This window comes from Pelodiscus sinensis, chromosome 2, assembly GCF_049634645.1.
Source record: "Pelodiscus sinensis isolate JC-2024 chromosome 2, ASM4963464v1, whole genome shotgun sequence".
Taxonomy (NCBI): domain Eukaryota; kingdom Metazoa; phylum Chordata; order Testudines; family Trionychidae; genus Pelodiscus; species Pelodiscus sinensis.
The window spans coordinates 36,371,986-36,387,791 of NC_134712.1; the positions used below are offsets into that span (position 1 = coordinate 36,371,986).

Below are 15,806 nucleotides of genomic sequence, written 5' to 3' on the forward strand. Positions count from 1 at the left end.
TCAATAAACTGGCCTCGAGGCTGCGGCTGGCACCTATGTTGATTCGAACACACAGTCCCAGGAAGAGGAATTTCCCACTGAGAAAACAATGTCCAGTACTTCAAAATTTAATCATCTCAATTCTCTCTTACAAGTGTAAATTAAGTTCACAACTCCCTTGTAAGAACTGGTCTCACAGCAGACAGACCAGCATCAATTGGCATGACAGATAAGAAAGAGAAATACGTGACCTCATGGGTATATAAGATGGGCCCAGCACACACTCACTTTGAGTGTCATTCTACCCTCTACCTGCTGGTCGGGTTAGGTGTTTGACCTCCCGAGGTTCTATGGGGACGCCCACCTCGTATTTTCGTCTTTCCTAGGAATTGAGGGACCGGCCCTGGCCTGACATGCTGGAGTCGAGAGGCACAGAAGGGGGTAAAAATGGTACCTGGATGTGGTCCTCTGTCTTAAGTGTACACATAGAAAGAGTAAGCTGTTACTTGGTACCATTATTTCTATTTTTCTATCTTTATCTTCTTTGTAACCATTTTTAAGACCTATATTTTGCTAATAGTTAAGAAATAGAACAATAGCCATTGCAACCATATGATTTATAAGCTTCTTTAATAAACCTGTAACTGTTTAAGCTTTAACCTGACTCCTTCAGTTGCTGTAACAGAACCAAGCACAATTTAAAAGAACTTCAGCCGGTCTAAAGGGACAGATATAGGGAGAGCTTGGGCGTTTGGATTTGTGTCACACCCAGGTGGCAAAATTCAGTTGGGGCGCTTCTCAGTCTCCCCGAGGCTGCCCGCTGCGAAGGAATTATGAAATTCTAGCAGCTGAAATCTGAAGCGTAATAAGCTCTCCCTGTACACTTATTGGGGCACTCGTCAACCTCCTCCAGGTTGCCCGCTGCAAGGGACCCCGGTCTCAGCAGTTAAAGTCTCGAGTGTATAGTATACACACACACACACCACTCACTGCCCTGACCATTGGTTGGCAGAACTGGGGCACTCGTCAACCTCTTCCAGGTTGCCCGCTGCAAGGGACCCCGGTCTCAGCAGTTAAAGTCTCGAGTGTATAGTATACACGCACACACACCACTAACTGCCCTGACCGTCGGCTGATAATCTGTCAGCAATGATCTAGATGGTGCTTGGTCCTCCCATGAGTGCAGGGGACTGAACTTGATGAGTACCCGAGGTCCCTTCCAATTCTCGTATTCCATGATTCTATGCATTATTACATGGACACAAGAACAGCAACCTGATCTTTGTTTAAATATATTGTGAACAATAAATACGATAATTTCTTAAATGTGATACTTTGATTTGGTGGGTAACACTACTGCATTTTAAATGATTTTTTATGTAACATCAAGGCTGCTTAATGGTTCCTTTAAATATCCACCTACATTCCTTTACTTGTCCTAATTTGCCTATCAAATGTTTGTTTCTTTGATTATCAATTAATATTAGTTGGTAAATCTAAAAAGGCACCAAATCAAATATCATCAAAAGAACTGTAAAAGTACACAGAAGCCAAACACAACTCACTTGGAAAGAGGGGATGTAAAGATCAAAATGAATAAAACAACAAGTTCCACTTTGAATTACTAAGTCTTCCACACGGCACCTAAGAGCACTGGTAAGTTGACACAGGTGTACACCATATGGGCTCTTGAAAAAACTTGATTGTGAAAGATGTAATGATGGTTCTAGGTCCAGAGTGCATTCATCCAAGGTCCACTTGTGCATCTGTTATATATTTATGTCCCTTTTTAAGATCAGTATTTTCAGAGACATTAAAGTATTGATCACCTACACAAAAAGTATAGTACACTTAAAAAACCATATGCTAACATAAGGCTCTGAGGCAATAAAACTGTTCTGGCAAAGCACAACAGTGCCCTAAACTGACTGCTGAATGAAGGCTACATCTGAGAATGCCTAGGAGCCCTAATTATGGACCAGGACTTCACTGAACCAAGTGATGTCCAGACATAAAACAAAGAGAGGTCCCTGCCCCATGGAGCTTACAATCTAAGCATAAAACACGAGACAAAGATGGATACAGGGGAGTACAAGGAAACAATGAGTTAATATAGATCAGCATAAGCAGCCGCTACATAAGCACAGCATCACTGTAACTATTTGACAAGCTTTTTGGAGGCATCAAACCAAAACAGAGTTATGAGGAGGATTTTGAAGGAAGATAATGAGATAGTTTTGTGGATGTTTATGGGGAGCTCCTCCCGAATATGATGGGCAGCATGGGAGTAAGCACAACCATGCTAGTTTGAAAATTTAACACATGGGTGAAGGAGGCTGGCATTGATGGTGAATGACAGATGAGAGGTAGGGTACTGAGGTGCCTTCAAAATGAAGACAAATAGCTTACATTTGGTATGATAAAGAAGGAAGAGTTAGAGCTCTTTGAGAACTCTTAGCCTAACTTTCAGTACGTTGACTTTAATCTTTATTATAATTCAACCTATGTTGTAACACTCTCAAGCTACAGCTACACTGTAGCCTTCTTCTGAAAAAGCGTATGCAAATGAAGCATGGCATGGAATATCGCCACACGTCATTTGCATAATTAATTAGCAGCCACTTTTGCGCAAGAGGCTTTTGCGCAAAAAGGAGTTGTGTAGATGGGACGGTAGTTGGTCCTGCAGTGAGGGCAGGGGACTGGATTCAATGATCTCTCAAGGTCCCTTCCAGTTCTATGAGATAGGTATATCTCCATATATTACATGAAAAACCCCCTCTTGCGCAAGAGCCGTTCCTCCTCATTTTTTCAGGAAGAACGGCTCTTGCGCAAGAGGGGGTTTTTGCGCAAAAAGGAGCCATCTACATAGTTCCTTTTTGCGCAAAAGCCTCTTGCAAAAAAGTGGCTGCTAATTAATTATGCAAATGAAGTGCAGCGATATTCCATGCCACACTTCATTTGCATATGCTTTTCCGGAAGAAGGCTACAGGGTAGCCATAGCCTCAGTAGTGAATCCTATAGTGAAGATGGAATTTTCCATACAAATGTAGGAGATGAGCCAGGCATAAATTAATTAGCCCTAATTGCAGAGAGTGGTGACACTCCAGAGCTTACTTATTTGAACTGAATTTCTCAGTCATTTCTCATTCTTTCCCAGTGCATTGGTTTCCTTTGTTTTTTCCCCATTTTAGTTCCTTTATCTGTTATATGCTCTTGATATAATTTGTTTACCTACATTTTAATCTTATTAGTTTTCCTTCCCATTTAGCTATACTTCAGGATGTCCTGAATCAGTGAAATATTTGCAGTGAAAAGTTCATATTGGCCAAGAAATGCAATTTTTGATCAATCTGAAACTATTTTTGAATTTGCATCAAGTTCATCAAACAGTTGTGTGAAAATCAAAATGTTTTGGCTTCATTAGGGTTTGTTATTCATAGAGGCAATTCACAGTCATTCATAATGACAATGAATATTCAAGAGAGAAAGAGTAAAAATGACCATAAGCTTGGCAATAGGGCACTAACCTAGTATGTGGGAAACCCCAATACAATTCCTTGCTCCAACGACTATTCATTTCTAAAAAATGGAACAGTTTCAACCCAAGCGATTGCCACACAAAAATAATCTATTACCCAGTTGTCAGGGTCTTCTCCTGCAATGTGGGAGATCTAAATCAAATGATATCAATGTTACTGTCTTTACTGTATGAGGGGAGTAGAACTGTGCTTAATTTATCCTGAATGAGGGAGCTCGCTCTCATCTGAAAAGATCTCTTTAAGCCAAGGGCTCAAATACTAGCACCCTGTGAAAGTAAAAGGGGTGGTGGAGAAGGAGTGCCCCAGTTAGGAAGTAAGGGCTCTTTCTAAGGATCCCTAGTCTGATTTAACCTGTTTCTCCCCACTGTTCAAAGATAAAGCTAAATAAACTCCTTTGTTATTTAACTGCTCCACAGAACTTGAAATCTCTTGTGGCAGGTCAGCATTTTCTCCCAGTCCACTTCAGAGTCTTCTACTAAAAGATGACAATCACTAAGACTTGGATGAAATCTGAAGAAACTGACCTGTAGAAGTCACAGAAGAGAGGCAAGTAACAGCAGGTAGCTGGTGGAAAGGGCAAGCAGGCAGCCAATGGGAGCAGAGAAGAATGAGGTAATGGTGGCTGGTGGTGGCAACAAAATACATCCTCCTCCTCCCTACCTTCACCCATGGGAGGTGAAATCACAGAGATGTATCTAGGAACTTTGGGTCCTCACTAACCAAGGAGAATCACTGAGAGTGGGGTGTGATGGGGGAGCAGATAAGGGCACAGTAAATAAACTTTTGATGGTAGAACTCAAAAGCACGAGGCAGAGACACTGCCTCACACATTCTGGGGTGGATGTTCTGCTCACATTTTAGGATTGAATCCTACTTGTGGAGTTTTCCCTAATTAATATTGGGTGACTTCCATCCTTTATTTTCTACACACAGACACTGTGCTTATGAGTGGGGAACTACTGTCTCTCAGAGGTGATCTGTAAAGTCGAAATAAGTTACGCAACTTGAGTCAAAATAGCTTATTTCAGCTTTTGGTGATGTCTACACAGCAGGAAGTCCAAAAAAGAGCACTTTTCCTTGGACTTCCCTTACTTCTCGTACAATGAGGGTTACCGGAGTCAGAGTAAGAAGTCCTCCCACTCAATATTATTTCAACATTATGTCAAAATAACTGCTTGTACTGTAGACACAAATTGCATTATTTCAGAATAATGTCAGTTATAATGCTGCTGCGTAGACATAGCCTAAGAGCGGGCTCAAGCCAGCTCTGTGTTGCAGTATTGTCAAGGTACCCCTAGATATTGATCTCAGCCTTGGGATGCTACTGCTCTCCATGGGAGAAAGATTATACAAGTAATCACTAAAACACATATCATGCATCTACTGAACATGATTTTTCTTTTATTTCTGAAGCATCATCCCTTATTAAGATTAGGTAAAATGTTATATATTTGTTTTTCAAAATGTCATAAAAGTAAGGAAGCACTTTTGGTGCAAAATCTACATAAGCCCCAAAGAAAAATTATGAAAAACCTTCGTAGGGGGGTACACACACTACAAGTAGCAATATGTTCTATTTGATACCATAGATCCTTGGCTCCCTATCATACTAGTGAACAGTCCCAGGAAGTTCATTCCAAAAGGTCGGCCTGCCAAGCACAAAACTGAAATGCAGTGTATTGCCCCACTCAATTCACTACCGCACACATCAGTAATGATTTTAACCTCTTTTTTTTTTCCAAACACAATTTATTCAAGCTGCAGGAAGCACAAGTTGTTGCTGGGTATTGTAGAAGGATTGCATAGGGACAGGGCGAGGCCTCAAGAGAGGATATATTTCTTTATTTCCTTCAGGGTTGTTATTTTTTTCACTGAGAGGAAGCAAAGAAATGAGGGCTACAAGCTGAAAAGTAGTTTTCAATCAAGAACACTTATTTTTGGTTAAGTATTCCCAGTTCCCTACCTGATGTTAGGTAAAGGGTCATAAATGTGAATCAATTTCATTTGTACAAAAACCATGTTATCTCTTCCTCAATATATTTTCATCTATGTGTCTGAGAAATGTGTTCTTTAATTTCAGTCTATTTGCCTAGTTTTGAATTTAGGCCTACTGGACTGTAATTGCCATAAATGCCTCTGAAATCTTATAAAAATTGCATTAAATTAGTTATCTACCATTAACCTACTACAGAGACTGATGATAGGTCACATATCACAATTATTAGCACTGCAATTTCACAGATCTCTTGGCTGAATAGTATCTGGTCCTGGTGACTTTTGTTTAATTTATCCATTTGTTCAAAAATCTCCTCTACTGACACCTCATTCTGGGACATTTCCTCAGATTTGTAACCTAAAAAGAATGACTCGGGTATGGGAATTTCCTTCATATCCTCTGCATACAGACTAATGCACAAAGCACTATTTAGCTTTTCTGCAGCAGCTCAGAACGCAGCTATCTTCCTTGAGTTCTTCTTTAGTACCTTGATCATCCAGAAGCCCTCACTAATAGTTTGGCAGGCTTCTTTTTAAATATTTGCTGTTAGTTTCTGGTTCTTGGCTAGCTGCTCTTCAAATTTTTCTTTTACTACCTAATTATACTTTTTCAGATGACTTGTTGGAATTTAGGTTCCTTTCTATTTTCCTCAGTAAGGGTTAACTTACAATTTAAAAGATGTATGTTTAGTTTCTAACCACCTCTTTTACACTGGTTAGTCATGTTGGCTTTTGGGGGGGATGTTCACCGTGTTTCTTTATTTGGGGGTACACATATAATTTTATATTCATTTATTATGTTTTTAAAAAGCTTCCATGCAGCTTGTAGACACTTCACTTTTGTGACTGTTCCTTTTAAATTTCCATTTAACTATTCTTCTCTTTTTTATATACTTCCCCTTTTTGAAGTTAAATGTTATATGGTACATCTCTTTGGTTGTTAAATTTCATGACAATATGGTCACTATTACTGAGTGGTTCAGCTACATTTACTTCTTGGACCATATCCTGTGCACCACTTAGGATTATATCAAGAATTAAACCCCATGCAGCCACAGAGACAATCTCTTTACCAGGATCAGGCTGGCAACACTTAACTAACAAACTACCCTTGAACATGGTGAAAGGACCAGTTCCTTTTGACAGGCTGAGGGCATTACTCTAGTCTAGTTGCTCCTTTTCCTTGCTTGGCTGGGAAAAATTTTTTCACTTGCAGTCCACTGGTAGGGGGACAAAGTGAGTTTTTTCACTATACCCAAGCTGGTATGGGATCTGGTAGGGTGCAGTTGAGGGATTAGATTAGTACTGTGTGATGGATCGGAAAAGCGCTGGCCAGCACCGGTGACTAAGGCGTTAAACTCAGGTAGCCAGCAAGATTGTTGGCAGGGAGCCAGAAAAACCAATGAGGATAGATTGCTGAAATGTGAATAGTATAAGATATCTTGCCTGTTTTCTTTGTGTGGGAGAGCTAAGCCAGGAGTTGAGAGCTCCAGAATGATTTAGACCCAGGCAGGACTACCATGCCTTCAAGGAATTAGGGGCATGGAAGTGGACTAGAGGGATTGTGAGTAAATAAAGAGAAAAAGTGAATCTAGTCACAATCAGGATATTTTTCTTTATTTTGTGGTTTGGTTTGAATGCTCTGTGTGAATCTGTGCTTCTCCTCCCCCATTTACAATCTAAGAATTGTTCCCAAAGATTTTCTGTGGGTTTTTTATTTGTTTTCCTTAGTTGTTCTGTAACATCTAGCTATCAAGTATGCTTTATCAAGTATATCTTTTGTTTTGTAATAAAAATCACTTTTCAAGGTGATGATTTGATTCTCATGTCCTGGAAGGTAACAACAGGTCTGTCTGTGTCTGTCTACATACTTCAGACTAGAGGTCAGCTACCAGTTGCTTTTCTTTTCTCTTGTTTTTTCAAGTTCTCTTGTGGTAAAAGAGCTTCAGGTACCCCTGGGGGAGAATTCAAGTGTTCCCTCCTGTTTTTAGGGATAAAATCACTTGATAATGGCAGCTACCCCCCAAAGTCAGTGAATCTGGGGAGTTTTTGTAAGCAGAGTCTGTAAGAGGCAAGTTATTTTTAAGCTCTATTGTGGGCCTTCAACTTATGCACTTGGAGCACCAGAGTGGGGATCAGCCTTGATACTCAAACTGCCCCTTTTCTTTAGTTGGCTGGGAAGACATTTTTCACTTTGCAGTCCATTGGTAGGGGAAAGGTGAGTTTTTTCACTATTCCCCACAGCTGGTCTGGGATCCAGTAGGGTGCAGTTGAGGGATTAGATTAGTGTTGCAACTTTATACATAAAACTTGTGGCAGGTGTCTAGTGCAGTTTTTTGCAGAAGGGATGTAGTTATTGGATAAAATGGGCTGTAAAAGGAAAGCATCCTTTAAGGAGAAGAGTAAGGTTGGTTCAGAGCTCGTATGTCTCATCAGTGAGGAGTAGACCCCCACTCCTTTTCCCAGCTCCTGAGGAAGTGCATTTGGGGGTCCTATATCTGGATTAAGAGGGAGCAGACCCCTTTCTCTCTATACTGTACCATTTGTTTTCAGATATTGTAAGTGAATAAAGCTGCAGCCTAATTACACACATCCATGGCCTCCTGTCTTTCTTCCAGTGTGGATGGACAGTGTTGGCAGCATCTGTTTTAGGATTTTGTTAAAAATTACCAAGGTCAATATTTATAATAATATACTTGGAATGTTGGAAGCAGGAACATACGCTTGGAAAATGAAAGTACAATGGGTAGCTTTTCCGGAATTCTTTTCTACAAGTTAAACTAGTAATCAAACAATGCTATACAGAGGGAACATAGATTGATTTTATACTTTAACATGTACATATCAGCTAAACATCAAAAGTAATGAAATGATTAAAATACACAGCTAAAGAAACATCTAAAAAGAAGAACCTTAAAAAACTGACCGAGTGACCACAGCACTGGAACTAGATACGTGAAATCAAACAAAACCAAAATAATAAAACTAAAACCAAAATAATAAAATAAACTCAAAAATTCCTCAGAAAAAGTCATTGCCTATATTCTATGCTAAATATATCAATGTACAGCAGACTTCCGATAATCCGGCACCTTTGGGACCCAGGGGGTGCCGGATTATCAGATATGCTGGAGTATCAGGAGGTACTCTGGCAGGGAGGCTATGATGGATCTGGGGGGAAGGATGTCAGGTGGGGAACGGTGCAGCGTGGGGTGAACCACGTCCTGGTGAGGGGCAGTGCTGCAGGACTAACCCAGCAGCACCCCAGCTGCTCTGTCCCATGGCTTCCCCAAGTACGCCGCTGGTCAGTTTCAGCAGCGGCAGACTTGGGGAAGCCGTGGGGCAGAGCAGCTGGGGCGCTGCCGGGTGCCGAGCAGGGGGATGAGGGGCGGTGCTGCAGGACCAACCCAGCAGCACCCCAGCTGCTCTGCTCCGCTTCCCCAGATTCGCAGCTGGTCAGTTTCAGCAGCGGCAGCAGTGGACTTGAGGAAGCTGCGCAGAGCAGCTCCAATTGTCCGGCTGGCCTGAGCACTTCCAGGTTCCAGTTGGTGCTGGACTATTGGGAGTGCCGGACCACTGGATGCCGGACAATTGCAGTTTTACTGCAACCAAAGAATTAAGAAAGAAAATAGCATTACTACTAACACAAAGAATAAAGTCCCCATGATATTTTCAGGAAATCTCAAGATAAACTTCACCCTGGAAACGCTAAGCACCATATATAACACCATGCAGTCATTTTATTGGTGCACACTGGAAATATCCTAGCACATGGGAAACATCAGCATAGGTTCTTCCAGGTCTCAGCACATCACTTCCACAGATCATAAAATAAACCCAGATGCAGCAAAACTAACTGCCAAGCAAAAACCAAAAATGTGAACATACTGAAAACGAACAGTGGTTCATGTGTATAGCATTAAACCTAACTGAAAAGCAAACACATATATACCAGCTACTTCCTGTATTAAACAAATGTATTATAAAATTAAAATAGAAGTACTACATATCACAAAGAAAAAGTCAGGCCAGCTAATTAAAATGCCACATTAAACAATAGCAGGAAGGAGCCACACTTGCCGGGTCCTTGGGCAAGATGGGGGGACAGGGCTTCAGGTGGAAGGGCTGGAGCTGGGTGCAGCCAACCCTCAGTACTGCCCGGAGTGCAGCGTGCCACACCTTCCACCAAGCAGCTCTCAGAACAGCCTCGAGTGCACCGTGCAGTGCTCCAGCAGCAATGTAAAGGGCCTGGAGCTTGGGATGCCACCACTGACCCAGTAGTAGTGGCAGCAGCTGGGAACCAGGGACCTTTTCAATCGACAGGCCCCAAGGGCAACTGTTGCCCCCTCCCCCGACACCCCAGTGGCACTCTTGAATATTAGTTTAAAACTCTTTCAAAGCAAAAATACACACAGTTATTGAACACAAGCTAAAATGAAAAAGTGGCTCACTCTGAAAAAGCCTGTCTTGCCATTGGGCTGGCCAGTTAGGATGTCTTTTGGAGTCTCTGCCATTTAGCCCTTCAAGAAGAGCCATTGGACAACGTCATTTTGAGAGAAGAGCAAGTTATCTTTGCAGATCTAATATCACAGCCCCAATCAGGTTTGGATAAATTATTTCAGTGTAAGTATCTAAAATAAGGAACCACTGTGGTATTTTACTAGCAAAACTAATGTTTCAAAACACAGGAAACCAAATATGATGCCTCATAAATGATTAATAAATTTGTATCTGCCCCTTCATCATTATTTTCAGTGACTGTTTTTCTTTCTCCTTCCTCTATCTTTTTTATATTCCCTAGGGATCTGTCCTTGATTTTCCCTAACTCTCAGAGTACTCCTTATCTACTTCTCATAGTTTTTCATCACATCACTGTTGATAACAATCCAACCTTTCTGCCCATTCCTGACTCCTTTCCATTTGTTATGGCTTTCATATTTTCTGGGCATCTTGTTATTCCCGCCATTTAAAAAAATGGCAAAAACTATTTTCTCATATCCCTCTTCATTGTCATTGAGAAAAGGGGAAGAACCTGCATTCTGGGACCTGCAAAGCCATGCATGCACTGAGTATGTATTGGACAAGTTACAGAGAAGTTTGAAAAAACTGGTAGTTTTGCTTGAAAAAAAATTGACTGAGACACTGGACAAACAGGCCTTTTCAAGCACAAACACTTCAAAATGCATTAACAGGTGTGTTGTAAGCAAGACACGAGAAGTCATTCTTCTGCTCTACTCTGTGCTGGTTAGGCCTCAGTTGGAGTATTGTGTCCAGTTCTGGGTACCGCATTTCAAGAAAGATGTGTAGAAATTGGAGAGGGTCCAGAGAAGAGCAACAAGAATGATTAAAGGTCTAGCGAACATGACCTATGAAGAAAGGCTGAAAGAATTGGGTTTGTTTAGTTTAGAAAAGAGAAGATTGAGGGGGGGACATGATAGCAGTTTGCAAGTATCTAAAAGAGTGTCATAAGGAGGAGGGAGAAAATTTGTTCATCTTGGTCTCTGAGGATAGAACAAGAAGCAATGGGCTTAAACTGCAGCAAGGGAGGTTTAGATTGGACATTAGGAAAAAGTTCCTAACAGGTCAGGGTAGTCAAACACGGGAATAAATTGCCCAGGGAGAATCTCTCTCTCTACTCCATTTAAGAGTAGGTTAGATAAATGCCTCTCAGGGATGGTCTAGTCAGTACTTGGTCCTGCCATGAGGGCAGGGGACTGGATTCGACCTCTTGAGGTCCCTTCCAGTCCTAGTATTCTATGATTCTATGAAACTGAGCAGTGACCACTTGTTCCTGGCCACCGCACCATTTTCCTTCACTCTGAAGCATAAAGCTTTGGCTGTTTTAAAACATATGATAGCTTTGTTTTATTTTTAAAATGCCTATTTAGTCATCTGAGAAACAGAATGATAATTTTAGAACTTCAAAATTAACCACGGGAATTCCAAAATGCTATATGCAGCTGTAATGTAATTGGTCCTGTGGGGCTTAGTTTATTTATAAGAAGGTCATGCAAGACTATATCAAATGCTTTACTAAAGTCTTGGTATACCACATCCTATACTTCTTCCCCTTATCCATAAGGCTTGGACTCATTGTGACCCAGAATTGACCTTAAAGTCCACTGGCAAATTTTAGGAGCAATTTTAGCAGGCGAGCTAACTGGAAGTCTCTGAGTGGGCAATCCAGAAGTCACTATTCTAAGCCTGTTTCAGCTGGAAGTCTCTTTTGCATTTCTTACAGTCCACATTATGGACAAATCAGAAGATATATGTCATTCTATAAATACAGCTGTTTTCCTTTACAGAGGTACAAAAAACATTTAGGAGCTAATAGAAAAACTTCTACTTTATCCTTCCCTAAGGTCATGTCTAGACTACCCTTGGCTTCTGAAAGAAGATATGCACATTCGTGCTGAATTTACATATGTTCTTCCGATCCCTTTTTTGGAAGAGGTTTTTTTTGGGGGGAAAAAAAAGCTATTTTCACGCAACCCCACCTTTTTTTGAAAGAACCCTTATTCCTCAAAAATGAGGTTTACAGGATTCTTTCAAAAAAAGGGTTTTGCATGAAAATCCCAGCCTAGACTGCTTTTTTTTTCTTCAAAGAAAATCTGTTCAAAAAAAGGGATCGGAAGAAGATATGCAAATTTGTGCCAAATTTCGGAAGCCGAGGGTAGTCTAGACATGCCCTAACTTAGAAATATCTTTTTTTTTTCAAATTTTGTATAAACAAAAAACAAAGGACACAAAACAAAAAGCTTGTTGTTCCTAGACTAAAACCTTGAATGCCAAGACTCATCCTGGAATTATTTTTCTATGGCCATAAAATAAGCCATAAAAAACAAATTATAATGGAAATAGACACATGGAAGAAATGTAACAATTACACAAACGACAGTTTTAAATGTACAATTTAAAACTCTATTTCAGAGAATATATGCAATACAAAGTAGAAGCAGGAAAAGTACTTTGTTCACACATATTATAGATTGCATTCCCAATATTTACTTGTCCACTCAAAGTTTTGAATTATTTCCTACCTACTAGCCATATTCCACTCAAGCGCTGGGTTTTGAGAATTTCTTTCATTCTCTGTCAGCACACCTCCTTTACTACTGTCCTTTTCAGGTTTCAATTGATCCCACTGCGCAGTACCAATGTTGATAGACTGAAGATCTATTTGGTATTGTCTGTCTTCAACCTCTGATCCGGGGTCCCGAAGTATTCCCAGATTAAGTGCTCTCCTATAATGATATAAATATTTTAATCATAATGAGATTTCATTAAATCATTTTGTTATTAAAAGTGCAGAGAGAAATGAGGAAACAGAGAGCCATGTTTTGAACAAATTATATAATGTGTGGATAATTTGATGGTCTTCCTGCTCATTGTGGGTGTGTCTAGACCACATCCCTCTTTCGACAGAGGGATGTAAATTAGACACTTCAAAATTGCAAATGAAGCCAGGATTTAAATATCCCGTGCTTCATTTGCATAATCACATAATAGTGCTTTTTCGAAAAAGCACTATTTCGAAATTGAAACTGCATTCTAGAGTCGGTTTACAGGATCTTTCGAAAAAGCACCCCGTTTTCGAAAGAACCGCATCTAGACTGCACTTTCAATTTCGAAATAGTGCTTTTTCGAAAGAGCGCCATTACGTGATTATGTAAATGAAGCACGGGATATTTGTCTAGTGAGTGTTTTGGAATGTCTTCTTGTTATAAAGTGAGAAAAACTAGACAGCAGATGGGAGAAGAAGAAAGAGGCTGCAGGACAATTTTTCCCTTTTGCAGTGAAATCTGGTGAACAGGATCTTTCCCCAACAATTAAGAAAGCAAAAGAAAGGGAATTCTAGATGTGGCCTGTCAATTAAATGGCAAGTTCAACCCTCAATCAGAGGCAGTTGGTATCATACAACAGCTAAGTGTGTACTTACTTTTACACAGAGAAGGAGTAAACTACACCCAGCACTGCATCCTTCAACTTTCTTCTGCACAATCATATGCTGCCCAACAGGATTACTGATGCAATAGATGCATTGTGAAAGTGTACCTGCAATTCCTCATTGTGCTGGCTAGGATGAATTTGGCCCTTATTTTGTGTTATGACTAGATTTACTAGTCTCAAAATAAATAAAAAATAAATAACTTCCTGGCATTTATCTTCTTGAGCAAAGAACAGGGAAGACTACTATTCATAGAGTCAAATAAGCTAGAGATAGAAAAGACCCATTAGCTAACCTGTCCATTCCACTGTCAATACCAAATTGTTCCCATACTGTTTTTTTTCTAGCATTTAGTTATATTCAGTTTAAAAAGCAGTAAGCAATAATGTTTCTACCACTTTCCATAGGAGATTATTCCATCCTCCAATACATCTCACTATCATGATGATACTCAAGCTACATTTTCTTGGTCTTAACTGCATCCTATTCTTCCTTGTAATATCCCATGCCACAACCTAAGTAATTCCTTTCCATCCTTCACATGCACACCTTTGAAATATTAGTAGATTCTTTTGTTTCTGCAGTCCTCCCAATTTTTCCACCTCTTAGCCATTTCATACAAATGCCGTTCTTTTAAAACTCAGTTCTCACACTGTAAATCAATCCCTCCAGCCTCTCTTGTTACTTTTTTCTGAACCCCTCCAGATGATTAATAACTTTCTATTAAGGTGGGCCCAGAGGTATATATAATATCCCAGATGTGTTCGCAACAGAGCTACAATATAAAACACTGCATGCTCACCCTTTTTCATGTCATGGTGCCTTTGTGTATGCAGCCCTAGTTTTGTTAGCTTTTTTGCAGCAATATCACACTGTAAACTAATGTATAACTTTCTGTCTACTATCATCATCTTGAGAGGTATCCCAATATGTCAGTTTTCAAGGCCCTTACTTCTTAATGAGTATGTGTGTTTTCGGTTATTTTCCCCTAAGGTTTCTGGTTTGTATAGTTTTGCATTATGGGTCATTTAAGGTCTCTATTCAAAACATGAATGCATAGTATTCCATTCTTGTAGCTGAGAAAGCCTAATCTGACTATGCACAGCTTTTGCAAATCCATTATGAAAGTAAGTCATGTCAGTAATGGGTGTTGAGAGTCTCAATCCCTGCTACAAATAAACCATTACAACCACATGAGATATAATTTCAAATACTTTAATTAACATCTAATGGCATATGATAATTTGATAATGACTGATTACCAATCTGAAATTGAATTGTCAGTTTATACTAAAAGAAAAAATAACTTCTAATATTTCCAGCTAATTGTATACATCATAACTAAAAAAAGTATGGGGTTCTCTGTCAACTACTTAAGTACACAAGAACTGCCAAACTGGATCAGACCGAAGGTTCATCTAGCCCAGGATCCTGTTTTCCAACAGTGGCCAATGCCAGATGCCCCAGATGGTGTGAATAGAACAGGTAATCATCAAGTGATCCCTCTCCTCTCATCCATTTCCAGCTTCTCTCAAACAGGGTCTAGGGACACCTTTCCTACCCATTCTGGCTAATAACCATTTACATGAACAACACCCTGATTTTATTCACTATACTTCCTGAATGGACCCAAATAAGTGAAATGTCTTCCAACTGACCTTGTATTGAATATACATGGTTCAAAATTCCATGAACTTTGTAACCTTTTTTCATTTTGCTGCTTTTGAAACCCTTCTAGCAATTGAAATCAGGAAAAAGAGTAAGCCAAGATTCACATGATTCCATGCCTCTAATATAAAAGCTGCTTTAGCAGCAGAAATACACTGTAGAAGTTAGAATTGTCATTGTTTTGCCCTTCCAAAAATAATTCCACCATCACATTTGAATTGTTCAGCAGGTTGTGTAGGAGGATAAACTAAAGCCTATCACAGTCAATAGTATGGTAAGATCATAAGGATTCAAAGAAGACCTTAAGCATGGAACAGGAAACGTAGCTGTAATGTTTTTCTTTTTTAAATTGATGTAGTCTAGGTCAAGCCTTTTGTATGTTTATATAAGGAACAGCTCATGTTGAGCCAGTTACTGCTCACTGCTGAATAGGCATAATTCTGAGACACATGGTAAGAAGTTACTTACGGCTTGACTGTGATTTACAAAATGTTAAACAAACCAGAGAAAAGGGCATTTTAAAATTAATATAAACTATGTTATGATTTACAAATATTGTAAATTGTGTGATCAAAGTTACTAGCAGTCAACACTTGAACAGATACAGCCACATATTTCTCCTCTTTTCCAAATCTATTTGGCTCAGACCACAAACACTGAAGACAGTGTTTTGCACG

At 39.9% G+C, this 15,806-nt stretch overlaps 1 protein-coding gene across 6 annotated transcripts in view; it reads right to left on the reverse strand.

Moving 5' to 3' along the window:
- Positions 1 to 15,806, reverse strand: part of VPS13B (vacuolar protein sorting 13 homolog B) — a 999,042-nt gene that overhangs the window by 313,617 nt on the left and 669,619 nt on the right. For all 6 annotated transcript variants that reach the window (XM_075920306.1, XM_075920307.1, XM_075920304.1 and 3 more), the window contains one exon: positions 12,554 to 12,757. In XM_075920306.1, the coding sequence (XP_075776421.1) occupies positions 12,554 to 12,757 (204 nt within the window). The remainder of the gene's footprint in view (positions 1 to 12,553; positions 12,758 to 15,806) is intronic.